The sequence below is a fragment of the Ambystoma mexicanum genome, chromosome 2q (genome assembly GCF_040938575.1).
Source record: "Ambystoma mexicanum isolate Mex_15411 chromosome 2q, UKY_AmexF1_1, whole genome shotgun sequence".
In the NCBI taxonomy this organism is placed as follows: domain Eukaryota; kingdom Metazoa; phylum Chordata; class Amphibia; order Caudata; family Ambystomatidae; genus Ambystoma; species Ambystoma mexicanum.
Genome location: NC_090924.1, coordinates 342,681,437 through 342,704,572, shown reverse-complemented (window position 1 = coordinate 342,704,572; position 23,136 = coordinate 342,681,437). Strand labels below are relative to the sequence as shown.

The 23,136-nt window shown below is 45.7% G+C and overlaps 1 protein-coding gene across 3 annotated transcripts in view; it reads left to right on the top strand.

The window, feature by feature from the left end:
* The window catches only part of ZDHHC4 (zinc finger DHHC-type palmitoyltransferase 4), a 297,668-nt gene extending 275,499 nt beyond the window's left edge, over positions 1-22,169 (top strand). For all 3 annotated transcript variants that reach the window (XM_069647350.1, XM_069647353.1, XM_069647352.1), the window contains exons 5-7: positions 19,698-19,823; positions 20,144-20,388; positions 20,942-22,169. In XM_069647350.1, the coding sequence (XP_069503451.1) occupies positions 19,698-19,823; positions 20,144-20,388; positions 20,942-21,220 (650 nt within the window). In that variant the 3' untranslated portion in view covers positions 21,221-22,169. The remainder of the gene's footprint in view (positions 1-19,697; positions 19,824-20,143; positions 20,389-20,941) is intronic.
* Positions 22,170-23,136: the final 967 nt, after the last annotated feature.

Sequence of the window (23,136 nt, the reverse complement as noted above, 5' to 3'; positions counted from 1 at the left end):
TTATGGGCTATGGGGTATTTTTTCCCCATAGGCTATCATTGGTTTTTAAATGTGTGTTACACAGCACCCTCAGTGCAGTAACACAGGGGTGTCATAGAGACCCCCAAACATAGACTCCACACCCTGGGACTGACTACTGTCTCCCTGGGTCTGTAAAGTCACCATTGACTTTACTAGTCTTAATTTAGGAACTTAGCCAGTACAAACCATCATACTGTGGAAATACTGGTAGGGGCAATTAGATTGCCCCTGGGTCTGTTGTCGAGGCGGTACTGTCCCGTCCCCCCTCGCCGAGTTTCTGGCTGGTGGATACTCCACCGGAATATTTCCCAATGGGATTTCCCATTGATTTTAATGCACCACTTTTTGATGCAATGTTAAAGATACCGCCGGTTTATTTATTTAATATAAATTCACCGGTTGGGATTTTTTGCCAGAACTCGCTGCCAAAATGGCATCTAGTTTCACTTCAGTAACCCTGAACCCGAGTCGAGCCTTTGTTCCACTTTTGGCGGGCTTCTGCACAGAAGCCCTCCAAAGTGGAGCCATTCTGTCTGGGTACCACAGGGGTGTGGGAGGGGGTTTAGGCACCCTGGACTGAGTTGCCTTGCCAACTCATGTCGCACTCTGGTGTGATTGGCCCAAGTGGTGAGCCACCCCGCTCACCACTTAGCATGTTTGAGTGACAGCTAGGCTGTATGAATGGGGGTTTGCTGCATAAAAGCAGGGTTTTTGGGACTGGTTCTTCAGAAGTCGCCACAGGACCTAAGAAGCCGAAGAGAGAGAAGCCGAGCCGACCTGCCAAGACGACACCACTGGTGGAGCCCTGCGGAACCGTCTCACCACTTTTCCCGACGACAGAGGAGATCTCCCGCCTGGAGAGTCTTCTTCCCTTGACTGGTGGGGACAACCAGTTTCTGCCTTCTTTTCGCCGCCCTGAAGCATCTCGTGGCCGCCTTGTCTGTGCCAAGCACCCCGGCAACCGGGATACCACTTTTTACCTCAACCGCGAAAGAGGGGTAACATCCTTTTAACCGGAAAAACTCCACAGCTGGTTTCTTCCCTGGTAGTGCAACGACCTGCAGCTTTCCTCCACGACGAGATATTCTCCTCCTCTGGAGGATGCCGCGACTTGCACCCACTACCAGGAACAACTGCCCCCGCTGGAGGATCCTTTCCATTTTAAAGGTACCGTGTTCCGCCCGGCTTCCCTTGCCACCGATTGTATGGGGTAGATTTAGCCCTCGGCTCTCGACCCTTGGTAAGCCTGGGACACCCTAACTAAACGTTTCTTAACTGGGAAAAACCTTTTCTACTCACCTGTAAAGACTTGTGACATTGTGTGATCTTGGGCATCTTTTTGCCTGGCTTTCCCTAGAGTGGGCCTGGCAACCGAACTTCCTTGCTCCTCAATAGACTGCCTTTCTACACTCACTGTGAATCTCTGAAAAGTGTTTTGCCTTGCTGTTTTCACTTCTTTTGCCTTTTCCCTCCCCTTTTAACTAACTTGTTGGAGTGCCATCTAACGTTAAGCGCTCACCTCTGTTTGGAAATAAGTGGTGTTAACTTAGACTTGTCCAACAAATAACTAGGGATGTACATATAAGTAATAGTGACTGTGTTTTGACTTACTTACCTTTTCTGTGCTAGTGTAATTTATGAGTGTGTCTTTTAAATAAATAATTATATACTTTTACACCTAGCTCTGGTCAGTGTTTGCTTGTACTATTGTGCCTCTGTACCCATTATGTATGCTCTGTATACTGCCTAACTCTTCTTGAGGGAAGTCTGACTGCTCAGCCACAGCTACCGGGTAAATCTGGGTGGTACAGACTGCTACCAAGTGGGTTTACTGCCAAACACCTGTAGCCTTAAATCTTTTGCAGTGGTCCCAGAGGGAACTGCACAGGTTTCTGTCTAACAATGTACATTATGATACTTCACCTCATTTTGTCGACCGACTTGTAAAAGTAGAGTTCTAACTGCGCAATCCGTCTGCGCAGCAGCGGTACAGTATTGGAGCAAGTGCCCTGTAAATGACATATCGATAAAAGATAATCTAAATCTAGATTTTACTTTCATTTTAAGATTCACCAATTCTGTAAGATAGAATGGTTTACCTTTAAGAGCCTCTTGGATTGATAGTGGCTGTTGTCAACTTTGCTGTGGTATTCAATCCAATGTATTCTCTTATTGAGGTCCTTAAAGGGTACAATTCCCTCTCTATGGGTCTGCCTAAGCAAAGGATAGATCTTGTTCTCTACACATATGACACTAGCTATATGCATATATCAAGCGTAGGAAAAATAGCACTTAAAAGTTCACGCGGCATCGGGACATTAGCTACACGCTACATTTCTGGCTGTGCGAGGCGATGACGTGGACGGCATGGTTGCGCGGTCCACATTACTATTAATCGCGAAGTATTTTTGTATCCTGGTGTCGGATTAATGAAAGATATTCAATCTATCGGGACTTACATTGTTCGAGTCTCGCTTTCAGCAGTCTGAAGGACAGCGCTGACAGTTACCAACATGCGAGCAATTAAGTTATGGCGGTTACGTCCTGCTTTACTGGGATATGTCGTTTTTAAATGGCAAACCCTAACTGTCATGATGCCTACCTCCAAGGAGCCAGACCAGGCCCAGCTACCCCAGAGGCAGACATCATGTCCCGGAGGGAAGTCTCAGCAGCCCCAAGTAGGGGCCCTTTGGACTCAGTCCTGGCGCCTTTGGCGCTAGGCTCATATTGGACAACAGACCTGGCGCCATAGGCGCCAGGCTCATAAAAGATGACTTTGTGTTTAAAGGTGCTTGGTGTAAACTTACCTGATGCAGACCATGCTGCAACATCCGGGCCATCTAGAGGCCTGAATGGGACTACTTTCTCTTTGGGGACTACTTAACCACACGGGTGTGGCCGGAGGAAGAATACATACCTGAGAGGAAGGATACATACCTGGAACTACTTTGAAGGCTATTTAAGCCACGCCCAAGCAGCAACTCACGCTTCGCGTTGTTCTGCATCTAGCAGCTAGACGCTCACCGTGTCTGCTCCTGCATCCTGACTTCTGCCACGCCCGCCAGCATCCTGGAACACCTGCAAAGGGAGAAGAGAAGAGAATAGGAGAAAGAAGAGTCCTTACCTGCTAAACCCGCATTCCGGAGACATTTCGCCGACGATCCTGAAAAGGAAGACATTCATTTTAAAAGCACATCGCATCGATCGCTGCAGCGCCGCATTCCACTCACCTTTACTAGGCGCCTCCATGTTCATCAGCGACCATCTGGATCCGCAACCACATTTCAGCGCCTAGGGAGAAAAAGACCAGAACAAAGGTGAGCTAGGGAAGAGAATAAGAAAACCTTAATTTGCCATCATAAGACTTACCTGTTGGGTCATTCCCACTTCATTTCGGGTCGGTGCCGCATCCTGGCATTTCCGGACCCCGGCCCTTAAGGGGAAAAAGAGACATCAGCGTTAGTGAGCGAATGCTAAGACATTACCTGAACGCTCATTAAAAACTTACCTGATATCTACTGGAACTGCACCTTTCACTTCGGGTCGGTGCCATATCTCTGGCATTTCCGAACCCCGGGCCCTATGGGGAAAAAAGACACAAGCATTAGTGCATTAATGCAAGGACACTAAAGGAACCTCTCATCAAACAACTCACCTGAGTTTCCTTTGTCGGTTCCATTGCTCATCTCGCAATCTTTGTTCTGCACCTGAAATAGAGACAACGGACAATTATTATTTCAGGCTCATTCTTATAAACAGAATTCTCACAGTACTTTACCGGGAAGGTCAAGCAAACTTGAACTCTCTACAATCCATGATCCAGTGAAGTAACTGGATCACAACGCGCCCCTGCATCAGAAGCAGGATGGAGAGCTTGTCCTTTCAGACCCTAAGGTGAGACTTCACGGGGAATCGCAGAAGGGTTTCGTGGAGGGTGAGAAGGGAGTGGGAGGCTTACACATTATCCCGCAGATTGTTAATACTCCCTTTTCACACACAGAAGGATATTTCTGCGAGTCAGACAAGCCAGATTTGAGGGTCCGGTCCTGTCCATCTTCCGAGTCCTGCGCTTCACCATAGAAGAGGCAACAGCACTCCAAACCAGGCCTGCGCCTCCGTGGGAGTCAGGTGAGTGTAACACTAACGTTATTGTTTGAATTCAACTCAGGGTATCAGGATAAAGGATAAAAAAGTAAATTGTTGACTTGGATTTACAAGTAACAGTTGACTTGTTCAATACAATTTAGATGTTAGTCAACCTCAAAAAGATGTCGGAGGGTTAGTATCAGTAGAACGATATTAAAAATATTTTTTTTTGGGTATAGCTGATGCGTAATTCAGTTCAATCTCAGTATGGCTTCATTCACAATACAGATCTCCGTTATTGTCTATGGAGTAATAAACTGTTCGCAGCTCTAGCTTTATGATCTCATACGGCAGGTTGGTAATCTACTAGACGGTTGAATATGTCTTTAGCGCTATACATAATTCTGATGTAGCTACTAGCTTAACAACGGTTATGTATCTCTCTCTCGGTAGTCTCCGCACACCATAGTGTGTAATATAAAGCAATGATTATGTGTAGGAGTCAACTGCGGTAGATCACTATGTCTGTGGTTATCTAGACCCATAGTTTAACTGATCAGATTCATATTTCTTAAAGACTAGTACTTCCAAAGTATCCATAGTCAGAGTAAATGACAGTTTGTACATACTGATGACAAAAAGCAAGAGGTGTCATAGGTACAGTTATCTATAGACATGTACATTCATTTATAGTCCTATACATTCAACATCGATGTTCAACAATGTGGAATAACAACATTTCACAATTTTGGTCATGACATTGATTATCAATTGTTAGATATACATTTCGGTATGGTGTTACACTGTTGAGACAAGTAATATTGATTCTATTTACAAACGTCTGTATGATCAGCAGTATTGAACAGCTGAACCTAGCCTCCCTCCTCATCTGCTGACATTCCCCTGCTTACCCACCTGTTTGTTTCTCATTTGGTTTTGTTACTTGTTTTTTTGTTGTTGTGTGCCCTGAGGCCCAGGGCCTGTTGCGCGTTCTAAAAATTGAAATAATAATACAATACATTGCAGCAGAATCCATGCTTTAGCACCAGGCAATGTAATAGTCTGTCTCCAACTTTGCTTTTCTTATACATGATTCCACCCTATTTCCCTATTTTTGTGAGCAGCACTGCAGTCCGTTTTAGATCTCGAAAGACATCTCTGGGCCCATATGCTTGCTTGGTCTTGGCTTTCAGGAATGGAGTGATGCCAGGATCTGCTAGTTGGGACAAGCTGGTTTAATTTCCAGTCAATGCAAAACCAAATGTTGATGGCTGGAAGGTTTTGAATAAATCATAACCACGGGCACTTCTCTGGGCAACCCTCCAGACCATCGTTTTTCAGCCCACTAATCCACTACAGAAGGCGAAAGACCATATGCAAATAAGGCTTGGTCACATGCCAGAAGGGGGAGTCCAGCCCAAACTGCTAGGTCACATCCCTTCTGCACTTGACCACAAGCATCCCCAGGCATGTTTTGGCCTTGTTGGGTGTCATCAGCGAGGAGTAGCTTGGGTCTCTAGGCCCAGCAGGCTTGGGACCCACATCTCGGCATACGCAGCCGAATCGGGGTGACTGAAGCAAAACAAAAAGTTGATGGCTGGAAGGTTCGGGCTGGACTGCCCCTTTTGGGGTAGAACCAAGCCTGATTTGCAAATGGCTTTTCCCCTTTTGTAATGACTTGGCAGGCAAAGAACGATGGTCTGGACAGTTGCCCAGAGAAATGTCAGAGTTTAAGATTAATTTAAAACCTTCCAGCCATTACCTCTTTTGTTTTGCTGCCTTCATCTTTGGTCAAGCACGGTAGCACAGGTACCTTCAGGTTGGTGATTTTGGTTTAAATGGCTGGCACAACCTCAACTGGGGGTCCTAAGCAGTCCACGTCTCTTGCTTTGTCTGGCTCCTGCTGACTTATCGCCTGGCAGATATCTCTAATACCTGCTGCAGACAACTCCTTCTAGGAGGTGCATCCCGCTGGATAGTCCAGCAGAGCATGAGTCGTCCGAGAGAGGGCATCCGTATTGATGGTGCGCCAAGGTCGTATTGTAAGTTGAAGTTGTACGTGGACAATACAGTGAGCCATCTGTGTCTAATAGCATCGAGCTTCGCAGACTTCAACGCATACGTCAGGGGGTTGTTGTCCGTCTTCACTGTTAAAGTGTTGTGTAGAGATAATACAGGAACTTCTCTGTAAATGCCAGAAATTAGAACTTGTGGACCGGGTAGTTTTGTTTCTGCTGTGTGCAGACCACAATTGGCAAAAGTGACCCGCCTCATCTCACAGTTGGTCTCCTAGTAAATGACGTATCCCAATCCCTCCAGACTCATATCCACGTGCAATATCTAAGGCAACTGAAGATCCACGTAGACTGACCAGTGCTGTGGTAAGGGTTTGCTTGAGCTCCTCAAAGGCCTTCTGGCATGGGTCAATACACCTCTCTCCAAAAGGCTCCAAGGGATTGTACAATTATTTCCCAGATCTGACAGTAGTCCTCTGGGTAGATTGGTTTCATTTGGTGAGCGCCACAAGTGCTCGGACAATGTTGGCATATCCCACGAGGAATCTTTGGTAGTTGCAGGATCCTAAGAAACTCTGCAACTCCTTCAGGGTCTGAGGTCGTGGGAAGGTAAAGAGGGTGTCTATTTTAGTCGGATCCATGTGGTGCCATCTGCAGAGATTGCATGTCTGATGTACTTTATGCTTGTTTGGCAAAACTGGCACTTGTCCACACTGACCTTTTAGCGCTTGTTCCTGTAGGTGATCCAGCACCCTTCTGAGCCTCCTGTTGTGTTCCACCAGGGTCCTCCTGAACAGAATGTCATTGAGGTAAACTAGCACCTCTAGGAGGTTCATGTTGGTGACCATTCTCTCCATCAGTCGCTGGAAAGTCGCTGGTTTGTTAGTTTGTTTCTTTCTTTATTTGTATTGCGCACCACACCCGAGGGTATCATGGCACAGAGGTTACAAGAAGATTCAAAACTTATGTTACAACAATAGGTTAAACAAGTAAATAAAACAATCTATAACGAATACGGCAGTCAGGTAACAGTTACAGGTACTAGCGTACAGAGAATAGTACATGGTAGGTAACAAGGCAGATAGAGGACAATACTAAAATAAAACAAAGCAATGAAGTAACAAATGCTGGTTCAAATATACAGAGTAAAGTGATCACATAGTGTTATATAAAGTCTTGGTAATAAAGGTGTTTGAGGCAAGTTATAGTATGCTAGAGGTGGCTGGCCTCCGTGATCAGTTGTTTTAAGCCAATTGATACAGTTGTGTCTGAAATTCACGTATGATTGATCCGCTCGGATGTGTGGCAGCATAGAGTTCCAAAGTTGGACAGCCTTGACCGGAAAGCTGCTTCCTCCTACCTTAGCTGATTTGAATCTGGGGGTAGTAAGGCAGTTTGTGTTAACAACACGGGTAGGTCTAGTTGAGGTTCTTTTATGGAATCTTTTAGTAAGATAGATGGGCGCGGCATTGTTCAAAGCTTTGCGAGTGAGTGAGGCAGTTTTGAGCCAGATTTTGTCATTGGTAGAGAGCCAGTTTTGGCGTCTGATCACAGAAATATGCTCTCTTCTCGCTACGCCAAGGGCCGCTCTGAGGGCGTTATTTTGGAGAGTTTGGATTCTTCTAGTACTATGCTTATTGGAACCAATGTAGAGGGCATTACAATAGTCCAATTTGGAAAGGATAAGCTCTCTAGCCAAAGTAATGCAGCTGTTATTAGAGAGAAATGGTGTACCGGCTCTGATGAGTTTGCATGTGTATGCAGTGGAGGATGCCAGAGAATTAACTTGCTTAGTGAAGGTAAGAGTCGAGTCAAGGTAAAAACCTAAAGTTTTTACCTCCTTAGCAACTTTGATTAAGTTACCATCAATTATAACGGACGTGTATACGCTGCCTAGTTTTTTTAGATTAGTAGGGGTTCCCAAGATAATGAGCTCAGTTTTGTCATCATTCAGGCATAGACCATGAGTTGCCATCCATGCCTGGATGATGAGAGACACTCTATTCACCAAGGCCAAATCCTTGTCACAAGTCCCATAAAGTGGAAGGAGAATCTGGGTGTCATCTGCATAGTTAGTATAGGTGATACCAAGATGGTCCAGGTCATCGAAAACGGGCTTAGTGAATATGTTGTATAAGGTGGGTGAGACACATGATCCTTGGGGAACTCTGCAAGAGATAGTTATGGGGTCTGCTGCTGCTGAGGGGGAGAAGACCCTCATAGTCCTGTTACTTAAGAAAGTTTCGATCCAGACTATATCCTCTTTGGAGAAGTGTACAGCTGAATCTAGATGGCCGTATAGAACCTTGTGATCCACAAGGTCAAATGCAGCGGAGAGGTCAAGGAGGTGGGCTAATTTCCCCTTATCCCTAAGCTCATCTGTTTGGGCTTTGAGGTCAATTAATGCGGTTTCCGTTCCGTGTTGTGGACGGAAGCCTCATTGGCGAGCTCCTAGTAAGTGGTGAAGTTCCAAGTATTTTTGAATTTGTAAATACGCAACATTTTCTAGTATTTTGAGAAGAAATGGTACTGTAGTAATAGGCCGGTAATTAGTTGGTATGGCAGGGTCTAAGGTTTGTTTCTTTAACAGTGGGAGGACCCAAGATTCTTTAAGGTTGCATGGGATGGTACAGATGTGAATGATGCATTAATGAGTTTGGATATGAAGGGAGCCAAGTCTCTTGCTGTGTCCTTAATAAGTTGTGCCGGACTTTGGTCGCCCTTGCAGTTAGATGCTTTTAGTGATAGTATAACTTTTTCGACCTCGAGGATAAGAGATTTTGGAGAAGTTAAAGCGTGTGGGCGGGGTGTTGATGGGCGCTGGAGTATTGTTGGGTGTGGTCGAGGTGGTTAGAGAGGCTTTTTTTCTGTGCAATTTTGTTCTGTAGTGCGGTGATTTTGTTGGCTAACGCAGACTGAATATCAGAAGACCAGGTTTTGTCTTTGGTGCAAGTATCTTGCACTGGAATTGGAGTCTCTAGTTCTTTTAAGATAGTGAAGAGTTCCTTCATACTGGAGTTGGCTTGAGAGATGCGGTTGTTGTATGATTCTCGTTTGGCCATGCAGATTTCTTTTTTGTAGAGAGATGATATGTTTGTGAGTTTCGTTCTATTTTCCTCTGAAGGTAGTAGTCTCCAGCAAGCCTCACAACTTTTTTTCCAGTCGTAGATCTTTTAGATGTGGGGTAAACCACATATTCAAATGGACTTTAGGCTTACTTTGTCTCATTTTGAGTGGGGCGATGGAGTCCAGAGTTGCTGTCATGATTTTATTGTATTCGTCGACTAACCGACCAGGGTCAGGGCTGCCGGGAAGAGCATTAAGGGTGGGGAGAATGAGTGGGATCAGTCTGTCCACTGTGATATTCTTTTTGTTTCTTGTTAATGTATGGGGGGGCGAAGGGAATGAGTAAAGGAGTAGGTTTGGTGGTAGCTAGATTGAAGGTCTGGAGGGAGTGCTCAGTCCAGTCTTGAGGGGTGATAGAAGTGATAACAGCGTTACAATTGTAATCCGCTGCCCAGTCAAGTATTCTACCTCTATTATGTGTAGGTACCTTGATTCTTTGGGTGAGGCCTAATTCTGATAGGATATTTGCTGTATTAATAGCGTTTTTAACTTGGGCTTCAATGGCCCACAAGATAAAGTCTCCTAATAGGAGTATTTTTGAAGTATCTTTTAGGTTGTTTGAGAGAATAGTGGAGATATCCTCTTCGAAGGACCCAATGGGGCCTGGAGGTCTGTAGATAAGGTGTATGGTGAGGGTCCGGGATTCAACTAGTTGTAGTTTAGCTGTGAGAACTTCACAAGATTGAAAGTCTAGTAATGGGGCTAGTCTCATCGATAAGCTGGATGTAAAGATGATGGCAATGCCACCTCCCCGCATCTCCCATCTATCAGCTTGTAGTATTGTGTATCCGTCAGGAATTGCTAGCATGAGCATGGGACCTGTAGCAGAGTGCAGCCAGGATTCGGTGATGTCAAGAAAGTCCTATTTCTCAGTCCGAATCAGGTCAGCGATCTCTGTGGCATGTGCGACTAGAGATCTAGCATTTAATGGGGCACCCTTAAGGGGTGGGATAGGGTGGTAAAGAGCAGGTAGGGAAGAGTCTGTTTGAATGGAAGATGCTTTGTTTGTTGGGTTGAGAGAGCAAGGTGGGAAGAGATGAATTGTTATTGATAAGTTTAGCATTAAGTAGGGATTGGCTTGTGGGAAGTTTAACTTTAGTTAGGGTTAGGCTTCTGGGAGGATTATTTAGAGCTATGTTAGCTGTAGTTCTGGCAAGAGGCTCAAATAGTTTAGTCAGTCTTGATCGAAGTCTAGTGTTCCTAGCGTCTATATTGCATGGTCTGGTGACGTAGGTTAAGTACTGTGGGGTGATCAGATTACTTGCCAACAATCCCTGGGTAGAGGTCTTAGGACAAGAAGGTAAGGGTATACTAACTGTAGTCATTATGAGATTAGTTATGCCCATGGGATCCGGAATATTCAAGGTAGCAAATCGAGTAGGGATCATTAGTATAGTTAGTGCGAATAGCATGCCTTAGGCGCCTATATTAATAGATGTGGCAAGCATAATGTTACAAAGACAGGGTTTGACCTTATGATTCCTTATAAAGTAACAGGAAGCTGATTAGCCTTGTTGGCAGTAGGGGTGGTCAGCTATTGCCATACAGTGCTATGCCATGCAATTGTCATGCTAAGCAATATGATAATAACAGCAGTATTAGTACATTAAATGAAACAGATGTCTCCTGGATTTAGGTACTAATCAATTCAGCAGTAATGGGAAGGCACTAGAGCAACAGACGGTAAGGTTAAACAGAGAGAGCGGTGTGTGAAGGAATGGACATATTTTGGTTAATTTAGTCTTTCCTACAGCTGTGTTTAATTGGCTTGTGGTAGTACTGAGTCACTGGGACAGTATCAGTGTCCTTCAGGACGTTTAGTAGGATCAGTAGGCTGCTACCGTCAGTGCTTATGCAAAACAATAGGCATGTGAAGGGCCAATGGCAACCTTAGCAACTTGCGGTGCAATTAGTTTGAAAGCGGTTGGCTTTTAAAGGTTTTGAGGCTAATAGGTTCAATAATGCAAATAAATTAGCTTTAGTGGCTCTTGGTAGGTTCAATAGTGGGCAGTAGGCTACTATAGGTTGATACTTTAAGGTTCAATAGGATTGACTAAAGTAGCCAAGAGTGGCTGCAATGTTACGGTGCATCTGGGAAGCTACAGAGTAGGATACTAGGTGAATCGGAGGCAGCAACCATGTTCAGAACGGTATCGGGGGAGGGGGGGCATGGACAGTTTTCAAAAGCAGCGGTACAATGGAGGCTTCAGAGATCATTAGTGCTATGCAATTCAGTAACAACGGCCATAATCAAACAACATTTGAGACATCAGCAATTTCGGTATATGCAGAAGTGTCAGTAAGCTACTACAGTCGATACTGTGTAAATCGATAGAGAAGGGCATGCGCTAGAGCGTCCACAGTGATTTCACGCTATGATAAGTTCATGTGGGCATAGTTCTTAAGTGTGCAATTATAGTTGTAGGGCAACAAAAGACGAAATGGTCAACAATGCACATATGTTAGCTATGAATATACAGTATCCATGTATCTACAGTTGGGCAAGGTTACAATATTGCATAATTTGCAAAATAAGTACATGGGGCATATGCTGGTGAACGTATTCTAGGGCCTAGTACATGATAGTAACTACAATTCTAGTGTAATATATATACGTATAATTCTGCAGAGGATGCTACTTAGGGAGAACAAATATAAGTTATACATTGGAGGCGTAGATGCGCAATTAGATGCTCATAAAACTCAGTGCCAATGGTCAATGTTCGCAGACGTTCGGATGTCCCACAGAAAGGTGCTAGGGTATAACACTGAAAGATGTCCGATTTTATACAGAGTACCTCGGCTTAAATGGGGAGATATGTGGCCGTTAGAGATGCTGCAAGTAAGTATTGGGACAGGCAGTCTCAATGTAGATTGATGGGATGAGGGAGAGGTTCCAGACCAGCGTTGGGGTCGGCGAGGTGAAGAAGGTCATGTAGGCTGGAAATTCAACAGGTTAGCTCACAGTAACTGCGGCGATAGGGGGTTGCCCGCTCTGAGCTCGTCAGCTCGGTCAGCACAGTCAGAAGGAGCCTTAGTCGGCTTCCTTCGTCGTGGCGGCTTGCGCCTGCCGGTCACACCCGATTGGCTAAATGGAGGTTGCCTGACCATGGTGCAACAGAAATCCCCTATGGGATCCTGACGGATTTGTAGAATCAGAGCAGGCAAATGAAAGCAGTGTTCCCACGATCCACCAGACAGATCAGGATTTGGTAATTGCCATGCTGGAAATCCAGGACCAAAAACCATGTGCTACCCATCAGGCAGTCTAACCACATGCACCCATGGCATGGTCTATTGGTCCAAAATAGTGCAGTTGTTAAGTTGACCATAGCCGATGCATATCTGGACATCACTGTTCTTCTTCCAGGCGATGATGATGGGAGAAGGTAGGGGATCCTGGATGATCCCTGCCTGCATGGGATCATCCAGGTGGCAGCATACATCCCCCACGTCTCCTGGGGCCAGGCACCTTGTTCGCTTCCCGACTGACGTTTCATCGCTCGCACTGATCCGGTCTTCTACTCCGTGGGCCAAGGCTCAGAAGGGCCTCGCTCAGATGGCCCATCTCCCTTTCCAAGATGGGTGAGTTTTTTCAAAGCCTTTGGATCCAGTGCCGTCCCAAATGGGCTGGTGGCAACACTCGCTGGGCCTACAGAAGCAGTCAGGTGGAACTGTGCTTTGATGGGTATTCTGGTAAGCAGATGGTCCTGCGAGTAACATGTATGACTGTACCTTAATGGTCTTCAGGTCCGTTCCATCCGTCATCACCATGATCTGCTGTGCCAAAGGTCAAAGGTCTTGAGCGTTGCTCCCCGCTGAATCACACTCTGCCAGGAACCATCACAGTGGTGTGTGCCGGGATGGTGATCTGCCCGAACCATGTGGTTCGAACATCTACAACAGGTCCGTCAGGTGGAGTTCTGGACCGGATCTCTCGCTGCAGATACGCCTCCTGGTCCACGGTGTGCATGGGCAACGTGCTGGCATAACACATTCCAGTCATCTCCCGACATCATGCAGCCAGTGCGTTCAACATTGAGGAATTGGTTCCCATCACCACCTGTGTTGCAGGGTATTCACTCCGACAGCTGCAGACCAGAGCCACGGTGTTGATGGGGGTGCTGACTCCAGCTACATTGTGTGGAAATTGCAGTCTAACCCCCAATGTAGGGGTTGTCCTCGATGCCGAGAATGTTAAGTACAGCTAAGGAATCCAATGGGATATGTGCCAGGTGTTTTCTGTAGAACAGCTTGTACACAATGGCCACGTGTGAGCCTCTATACACTAGTGCTTGTGTCTGTCGTCCAGAAATGGTAAATGTCACGATGGCTGGTGGCCCTAGAACCCTTCAGGTATTCCCCAAGATGTTCGGTTGGTGTGCTTGCAGCAGTGGGACTAAAGGCGATCTTCCTCTTGGGTGGATTAGCTGGTCTGGACGGGTGCTAGCTCCCAGATGGCATACCTGTTGTCACTGCAACCTTGGGCCTATCTAGTGGCACAGACCTGATGTCTTCTGTGTCTACTCTGTCACAGCGTAGTAATGTTGAGGATTCAGGTGCTATTCTTCCTGGTCCTTGCTGGTGTTTTCTATCACTGCACATGCTGAAGTGTTCAAAGCCTGGAACGACTCAGCAACTATGATATATCCAGTGTGTTCCTACACATACGGAAGGTGTGGCCCTCCTGCCCACACCTGTGACAGAACTGCTGGGGTTAAAGCGGTGCATTTTGCGGTTGGTACTCCCGGGGCAAAGGTAGCTCTTGAGTGGTCTGGATAAACTGGTGTAGCCCCTCCTGGCATGGCGGTACAGAGCCATTTCCATGCTCTGGTGGCCTAGATGTTAACTAAAGGTGATTCCTTGCCCGGTGCCCTCGGCAGCTGTATGCCCTGGATGGTCTGGCACAACGCCTCCACTTGATGCCTCCGGTCATACACAGGGGCAGTATATGGGTGCACCAGTTGACTGGCTAGACTGTACATGGTGTCCCCCATCCCTCCTTACAGAGTAAGCACTTCATGGACCAGCTCCTGAAGGGAGGTGGTTTCTGAGATTGGCAGCAGTGATCTTGCCCCATGAATGACTTGTTGCAGCCTCACCGGGTTTAGGCTGTTTGGCTCAATCCACTTCTGCTGGAAAGCCGACTGGAGAATCAGTGTAGTCCTGGTCAGATATTCTGAGAGCCTCTCACCCTGTTGGAGGTGGTTTGGTAGTACTTCACCATTAGCTCTGCACCAGATTCGGTGGCTTCAAAAACTCCATCCAGCGTGCACATTATCCTCAATGGGGCCTGGATGCATGGCATGGAACGCCTAGATTACTCTTGTTGCAGAACCTCCTAGACTCCTAATGGCTCATAGCCCCTTCTCCCTAGCATGAGATCTCCAGTTGGGAATAATATGGTTGGTTTGGTCCCCCCAGATCTGATATTATTCTTCACTGCTCTCCTCCGAGAAGGGTCTCAAGCAGAAGTAGGGGCCATGCTCAGATTTTGTGGCAATGGTCTCCTGCAACACCTCTTTGAAAGCTTCTGCTATAGTGGAAGCATCAGTCTGGTGCCTCTGTCCTCTGGTGTAGAACTGGCACGCATTCTATGCCCAGGGGAACTAAGATTGCTTGCGGGGGCAGCCATGATGGCACTTGCACTGAGCACTGCGGGATGACTTGCTGCAGGGCCATGCAAGGCAGTGCTTCGGCTAAGAATAGATGGTGGGCGAGCCCGCAGCCCTGTCCAGGTGTTTAAGGCCCAAAGAGAATAGAACAGTATGGGTTCTACCCCATGAATGGAATGGGGCAATGTCTAGGCATTGACTTCTTTTGGCCATAGCAGACGAGGATGCTGGTCCACACTAGCCATGGGGCTTTTGCCAGGCATATGACCTGGCCAGTAAGGTACTCGAGGGACTCTCAGACCCCATCCTCATGGATCGGCTTCAGCTGGGCTGAGGGTGTGCTCCATGGGCGTCACCTATAATAAAGCAATTTACAGAATGAATCCCCACACCCTCAGCCCAGCTGAAGCCGATCCATGAGGATGGGGCCTGACTGTCAGGTGTGGTGGCAAATCCGGTGCAATTCTCAAATACAATGATTATACTTGTATATACAAATTACACGCAATTTATAAAATTGCACAAACTAACTTAATGTATTCAAAACAGAAACGCACATTATCAATAGTTCACTACCCCAAGATAAGGGAAGGGTTAGGAATTAGTATGTGAGTAGGTAAGGCACACCAAAGGGGGATCTCAGCAGTGCGGGAACAACAATACAGTTTTCCTTACTTATACATACTGAACCTGCCTCTTCCCTTTCTCCAGCAACCCCCACATAACTGAGATTCTAGGTCACCCTGGGATGACTCTGTGGGAAAAGGACTCTGGCAGGAAAGGTCATAGTTACTGTTAGGACTGATTTTGTTATACTGTGGCCTGGTGGACAGATGTATAGAAGGCCAACCTATATTGTGACAGGGACAACTCTGGTGAGCTGTAGCGAAACCAGTTCGGGTAGCAGTGACAGGCAGTCTAGGCTAAGTTCTTCAGAGGTGTTGAGCTTGTAAAGGGTCCACAATGAGGTCCCACAATGGGAATCACAAATTACAATTAGACAGGATGTATACAAATACAGTTATTTATTGGCCAAAACACACTATGAAAAATGACTACTAAAACGTAGAGTTATCACACAAGACTAATAAACATAGATACATATATAGTTATTTCTTGTAGGGCATAATACATATCAGAATCTCCTGCAAAGGAAAGGTTAGATTGGTATTATGCACTCAAGGTCCACAGAGACGATCCCTAACTAAAATGGTGTCTGGGGCCTTTTGCCCAATAGTTCAGGTTAAAGTTCCACAGACTCTTTGAAGAAGGAAAAAATGCAAGTAGAGTCTCTGGGGTCCACTGAAGGGTTCTTAGGGTTAGGGTATGAGTTAAACTAACTACCAAAAGTAGCACCAACTTTCAGAGGTCTTGCGCAATCAAGCAATGGCAACTCCAACATTGTTAGAATTAAGGTTTATTATAAGCACATTGACTCCTAATAGGAGTATAAGGGTAGGCAAGAAGCTCTTTAACTTCCCCCGTACTCCTATTCTTCCCCAGGCTTGGCAGGACAAAGGTAGAGGGTCCGAGGTTGCTTTTCCCGCCAAAAGTCAGTCTTAAATTCACAGGTTTTCCAGATTCTAGCTGATCTCCAGTTGGTGTCTTTCACTGTTGCAAGGACTCTCAATCGAAAATTGCAGAAAAACTTGATGCAGGACCTTTCTTAGGACTGGACTCGGGTCAAGTAAGTGATTTCGGACGGTGGCCACTACAGCATGGCAACGCAAAGGGACTCGGCAGCCGTTGTCAGACTTACCGTGCTATCTCGGTCCCTCCACTCCAAGGGTTGCAGCTCCTTTGCAGGACTGCTAAAGATCACAAGCAAGACAGGGCTCCTCCAGGACAGCAGCAGAAGCTGGTCGGCAGGCCTTCAGTCAGGTCTCAGGTTTCTTCGTGGGCCTCGCAGCTGGATAGGATTCTTGGTTCTTTCAGGATCTCTGAAGAATGCGTGCAGGGTTCCTCTTCTTATCCTAAAAGCCAGATAAGAGCTGACACTCTCACTAGCCAATAGCAGGACTACAGAAAAAAAGGAGCATCTCTCTCTCTCTCTCTCTCTTTCACTGTTTCTCTCTTTCTCTCTTTCTCTCTCTCTCTCTCTCTCACGCTAAAGAACATGATGGCAAAAGGACAAGCAGGGCCTTGTTTGACTAGTAGCCAAACACAGTAAGGCTACAACGAAAATTCCCAACAAGTGGGGAAAAGTCACTGCTGCCAACAGCTTATCCTTTTAGCATACCTAGAGTAACCAAAAATCCTCTGAGTGTTAATCTAGGGCAAAACAAAAATACACCCCATTGTACTGCATTGTACAGTGATACAAAAGTAATAACATAGTAACACGACTAAGGGAAACAAGGTTTCCCAGTACTGACAGCCTGAAGGGCATGTCAGTTTCCCCGTAACATATGAGCAAAAGCCAGTGTAGTGAAGCTTAAAGGGATAGTCCAGTAAAAAAGGTTATTTAAAAAGTAGATAGGCAACATTAAAAAAAAAAAATACTAGCACTTTTTTTTTTTAACTTCCTATGTAAAATTTTGAGCTATTCAAGCTCAAAATTCGCAAAAGCAAGCACATGGGCGCATCCATTTTGTGAAATGGATGCCCGTCTGTGCTGGCTTTTGCTTTTGCGGCACTAATGAAGGAAAAGCCAGCCAGCTGTAGTAAACAAAAGCTACCGCTGGGTGGCTTTTCCTTCATTGGTGCTGTACGCGGAGGACGGGGACCGGAGACCAGAGCAGGAAAGCTGCAGCTGAATCTCGGTAAGTGCTATTTATTTTTCTTTTTAAATAAGTACTAGCTGTGGTTTTTTTCTAAGTTTTCCGGGCTGGAGGAGCCCGGAAAACTTAGAAATAAAACTGCAGCTTTAAAAACGTATTTCTGTTTGCGGTCGCTTTTGAAGCGACCGCAAACATAAATACGCGGTTGTGTTTGAAAACGCTGCGGTTTTTCTTTCCAAGTTTCTCAGGCTCCTCCGGCTCGGAGGAGCCTGAGAAACTCAGAAAGAAAAACCGCAGCGTTTTCAAACACAACCGTGTTGTGTTTCTGCCTGCTGTGGCTATCACTTTGGGTCTCCGGTGCTCCCCCAGGGGAGCACCGGAGACCCAAAGTGAAAGCCAAGGCAGGCAGAAACCCAACGCAGTTGTGTTTCTGCCTAAATCTGCTTTCCCATTTGGGGCTCTCGGGCCCCCTGTGGGGAGCCCGAGAGCCCCAAATGGGAAATCAGCTGTAGGCAGAAACACTGTGGCATGTAAACACAACCGCGTTGTGTTTCTGCCTGCCTTGGCTCTCAGAAACACAACGCGGTTGTGTTTGAAAACGCTGCGGTTTTTCTTTCCGAGTTTCTCAGGCTCCTCCGAGCCGGAGGAGCCTGAGAAACCTGGAAAGAAAAACCGCAGCGTTTTCAAACACAACCGCGTATTTATGTTTGCGGTCGCTTCAAAAGCGACCGCAAACAGAAATAAAACCGCAGCTTTAAAAACGTATTTATAAGTTTTCCGGGCTCCTCCAGCCCGGAAAACTTAGAAAAAAAAACGCCGCTAGTGCTTATTTTTTAAAAAAAAATAAATAGCACTTACCGAGATTCAGCTGCAGCTTTCCTGCTCTGGTCTCCGGTCCCCGTCCTCCGCGTACAGCACCAATGAAGGAAAAGCCACCCATCGGTAGCTTTTGTTTACTACAGCTGGCTGGCTTTTCCTTCATTAGTGCCGCAAAAGCCAGCACAGGCGGGCATCCATTTCACAAAATGGATGCGCTCATGTGCTTGCTTTTGCTAATTTTGAGCTTGAATAGCTCAACATTTTACATAGGAAGTTTTTTTTTCAAAAAGTGCTAGTATTTTTTTTTTTAATGTTGCCTATCTATTTTTTAAATAACATTTTTTACTGGACTATCCCTTTAAGGCTTCACTGCAATGTGAAAAGCACAGGTCAGATTCTAAATTAAAAGCAAAAGGTTTGGGGATTCCATAAAGATAGAAGGAAAGGTACAGTAAAAAGAATGCTTTCCTAACAGGTACCAGGATTGACCAAACCCCCTAAGAAGAAACGCAAGCTTCTAATAAATATAAACCACACACAAGGAAAGGCAGACCCATGAATGCTGGTGTACAGGTTTGTTTAGTTATTGATACCTTGCCTCCGTACATCAGCAGCCTTTCAATAAAAAGGTGGCATCAAAGACCCTATAACACTAGACCTAGCCCTACACAGCTTTGTAAAAACAGAAGAGTCCTTTAAAAATATGAAAAGTCTTTATAAAATGCTCTTTATATTCGTAAGCTACAGCCTGGCCAGGGCTGTCTCAAGGTCCTCGGTGCTGCAGATCTTCTGTTTTGGTGCTTTTACGTGTTCCAGCAGGGCAGCATCACTGTGTCGGGCTGTGAATGCCAGATACGATAGCAGCAGGATGGGGGCCAAGATGCTGGTTGATTCCCCTCATGGACCGAGGAAATGTATGGGCCATCCAGCTCCATTCACAGAATCCTCGTCAAAATGGCACGGATGAGTACAACCACATGGGGGTGTCTCTTCCTGTTTTACCTCATAGGTGCCATTTACAGGCTGATCACAATGGGCCCATGAAGGTGGTTAGACCTTTATTTAATCAATGTATCAATTTATATCGTTTTTGGTTTTTTGCCCTTTTGTCTTTGAAGTACTAAGGCTTGACCGTATGTGTATAAATAAATGCATTTGTAGAGTTCTCCATTCACATCCTAACTGCTGTAAAAGCCAATCCTGATCTATGGCACAATTGAGAATATTTCTACTAGATGATCCAATGAATGTGCCTTGAACTACAACTAAACGCCACTTATTCCTTAATCCCACAGGTACAATAACCACGTCTAATCAGGCAACCTATGTTCCTGTGTATAAATACGACGGGGTCATGTTTCATAAGAAGAGAATCTGCGCCACTTGCCAACTAGTGAAGCCGGCTCGTTCAAAGCATTGCGGTAAGATTTGCCCATCAATTCAGTGTAACCTCTCCCAGTATTGCTCTGCTTTATGCAAAGGTCTTCCTAGACCCTGCCTCCTCTTCACATCGTGGAAAGAAATCCATCTCAGAACCTCCCAGGCAGATATGGTTGCCATATTTTGAACGTACTCTATATAGGTTCTACACATGCCGACGGATAGCGCTGCCCTAAGCACCCGGGTAGACGGCAATGACATGGCGGGGAACTTCACTGTCATTACTCTGTCTGCATCCACAGGACATTGATCTATGGCCTTGGTCCTTTTCCCTTAATATCAACTCTTCTTCCCTCTCCAGGTGTGTGTGACCGATGTGTGCACCGATTCGACCATCACTGTGTCTGGGTGAATAATTGCATTGGTGCCAACAACACGGGGTGTTTCCTCATCTACCTCATCACTCTGACTCTGATGGCTGCTGACCTTGCTGTCATCACCACAACGTTCCTGGCCCAGGTGGTTTCTCTCTCCAAAATGTTGATGGGAAGTTACTTGGACGCAGACGGACAGGAGCATGCTATGAACATGCCTTTCGTTATTCAGGTGAAGTGGACATGTGGCATTGTCTGGAATGCATGGGATGGTGGGAGAAGGATATAGAATTTGTGAGTGTGGAATGTGAATTTAGCATGTTCAGAGAATTGCTATGAATTCAATGATTGTGAAAGCTTCTCGACTGACTGCACCTGAGAATGGAGTCTGACACAAGCATTCCCCACAGTGCGCTCCAACCCTGCTCATTTGTGTGTTCTTCCTCTTGACTGACTGTCAATAAGGGGTGCTAATTTATGCTACGTGATTGCACTCTGGGAAACAGATTGCGAGGTACAAATGAATTGTGGTTTACTGACCCCCTTATATCATCCTCTTCTTTTGGCTATAGGCCTTTCTGTTGTTACCCACATACAATATACAGATTACTAAAGAATCATGCCTCATACAGCACCCCCATCACTGATCTGGCATAAGAACCAAGCTTGACTCTAAATCAGTGAGCCACAGTCTTGACTGCCCTTTTTTAGTTTTGGCTGTTCAAAAGAGCATGTTCCGTGCAAGGGTCCAGTTCTAAAAAGTATTTGTTTGTTTCCCTGTTTAGCATCTGTTCCTGACCATCCCACGGATCGTTTTCCTGCTTGGGTTTCTTGTCATCCTCTTCCTCTTGATTGGAGGCTACAGCTGCTTCATGCTCTACCTGCTGCTCAGAAACCAGACCTCCAATGAGTGGTGCAAGGCCAGGCAGGGATGTCTGCCGTGCTGCCAGGGCCTCCCTCACAAGCAGCACGCCAGCTATCAGAACATCTACTCAAAGGGCATGATAGCTAACATCTTAGAAGCCTTCCAGCCAACTGCAATCTTCAAGGAGAAGGGCAAATAAAAGGCAGACGATGGCATCACACATCTGCTGGCCTGAAGGGAGTCTGGGGGTCATCGTGCAAGGTGCTACTTAAAAATTCTGAAGATCGGAAGGCTCAGTTCCGGCACTTGAGATCTTGGACACACAGATTTACTTTTGTGCCTCAATTTCCCAGCTGTAAATTGTTACACTTAATAGCTTCCAGGTGCTACAAAGACTAGAACAGGCTAAGATACCATAGCAGAGTTGGGGGGCAGTATACCTCAGGGACATGATCTAGATGAATGCTGCCACAAGGGTGCTGAGATTTCGTGTCATATCCCAGGTTTATTTCAGACAACATGTAAATGCTGTGTCCACTTGCGGACAATACACCAATTGGCCATGTACGGCACTCCAAACCTCCTCCTAATCTTAAACACGTTTCAGTTTTGCCTATTAGGTGGCAATCAAGTGCAAGCTATAAAATGAAACTATTGCATTGGAGTACAGATTGGAGGGAGATGAAATGTGAGCAGGGAGACAGTGTGTGGCTGCCAGCCACTTACCCACTCATTCACTGCTCATGGCCTTGCAAATTGCTATTGCCGTTCCCACCCACTACCAACCACTACCTGAGGTGAGTTTGATTGGGCTAATACCTCATTGAGCTAATACCTGATCCTAGATTAAAAGATTAAAGATAACGAATAACTACTAAAGGTAGGGGGGTAAGCAGGGCATGCATTGGTCAACCAAACTGACACTAGCCCTGGATCATAAATGTAAAGTTGAAAAACAAGTGGTGACCATTTGTGCTGTACCCTGAAAATGTAGGTTGTTGGTCTACAAAATAGAAGCAATGTTCAACAATTATATAAAAGACCTTTTTCTTTAATCGATTGCCGCCAACACGTGTTTCGACCTTTACTAACTGGTCATCTTCAGGGCGCTGAATTAGAGTAACTGAAGTAAACGAACACCAATTGTTGATCTTGAGTATCCTGCTTTTTCTTTGAAATCTATAATAACCACAGTTGCTCAGTGATTTCCTTAATTTGACCTCATTTTGATGTGTCTTTATAATCTCGTACATTTTGTTATAATCTTTCTCCACTGTAGCTGGGACTGCATTCATGGCCTCAATTTCCTTTTTAACTTCCTCTATTTGTTTGGCTACTCTACTATGCTCTCTAGTGGCATGATCAATCAAAAGTACCATCATAGTAATGGAACTTTGATTAAGCTTCTCCTCCCATCTTTCGGTTAAATTAACATCTTCAGTGTTACTGAAATATGGAAATATTAATATTCTCAATCCTCTCTGAATTTTTAATTGATCATAATATTGTTTCATAGCAGTTTTCTCCCAAAATGTATTTATTTATTTTCTAGATAAACGCTCTAACTTAACATAGACAAAAATGTGTGAAGTTAGAGCGTTTATCTAGAAAAGAAAGAAATTCGTTTTGGGAGAACTGCTATGAAACAATATTTTGATGAATTAAACGTTCCAAGATGATTGAGAATATTACCATTTCCCGATATGGGGGGCTGCGAATGAGACCCTGTGGAAGCACGCACGCACGCACGCACGCACGCACATGCACTGCAGGCGGCTTCTAATAAGCCACCATGTCCAAAGTGTCCTGCCAAACCATTGTGTAAAGTTTCCACGCTAGATCTCGGGCTCTCACACGGTATGTGCACGCAATCATGCAGTAACAAAAGCGCTATATGTCACAGCAAACAAGGAGACGGTTTGGCTCTTTCCTCAGACATGGAGGAAGGAGGCAAAAGCTGGTCACTCATGGACATGGTGGGGCTGCACGGAATGTGGAGCCGGGAGTGCTCTGAGCCATCCATGCTGCACATGTGCAGTGCAGTCCGTCCCGGGACGGGACAGCACTTAAAAGCAGACACACCTGGCTGAAAAGGATGCCTGGGTGAATTGAGAA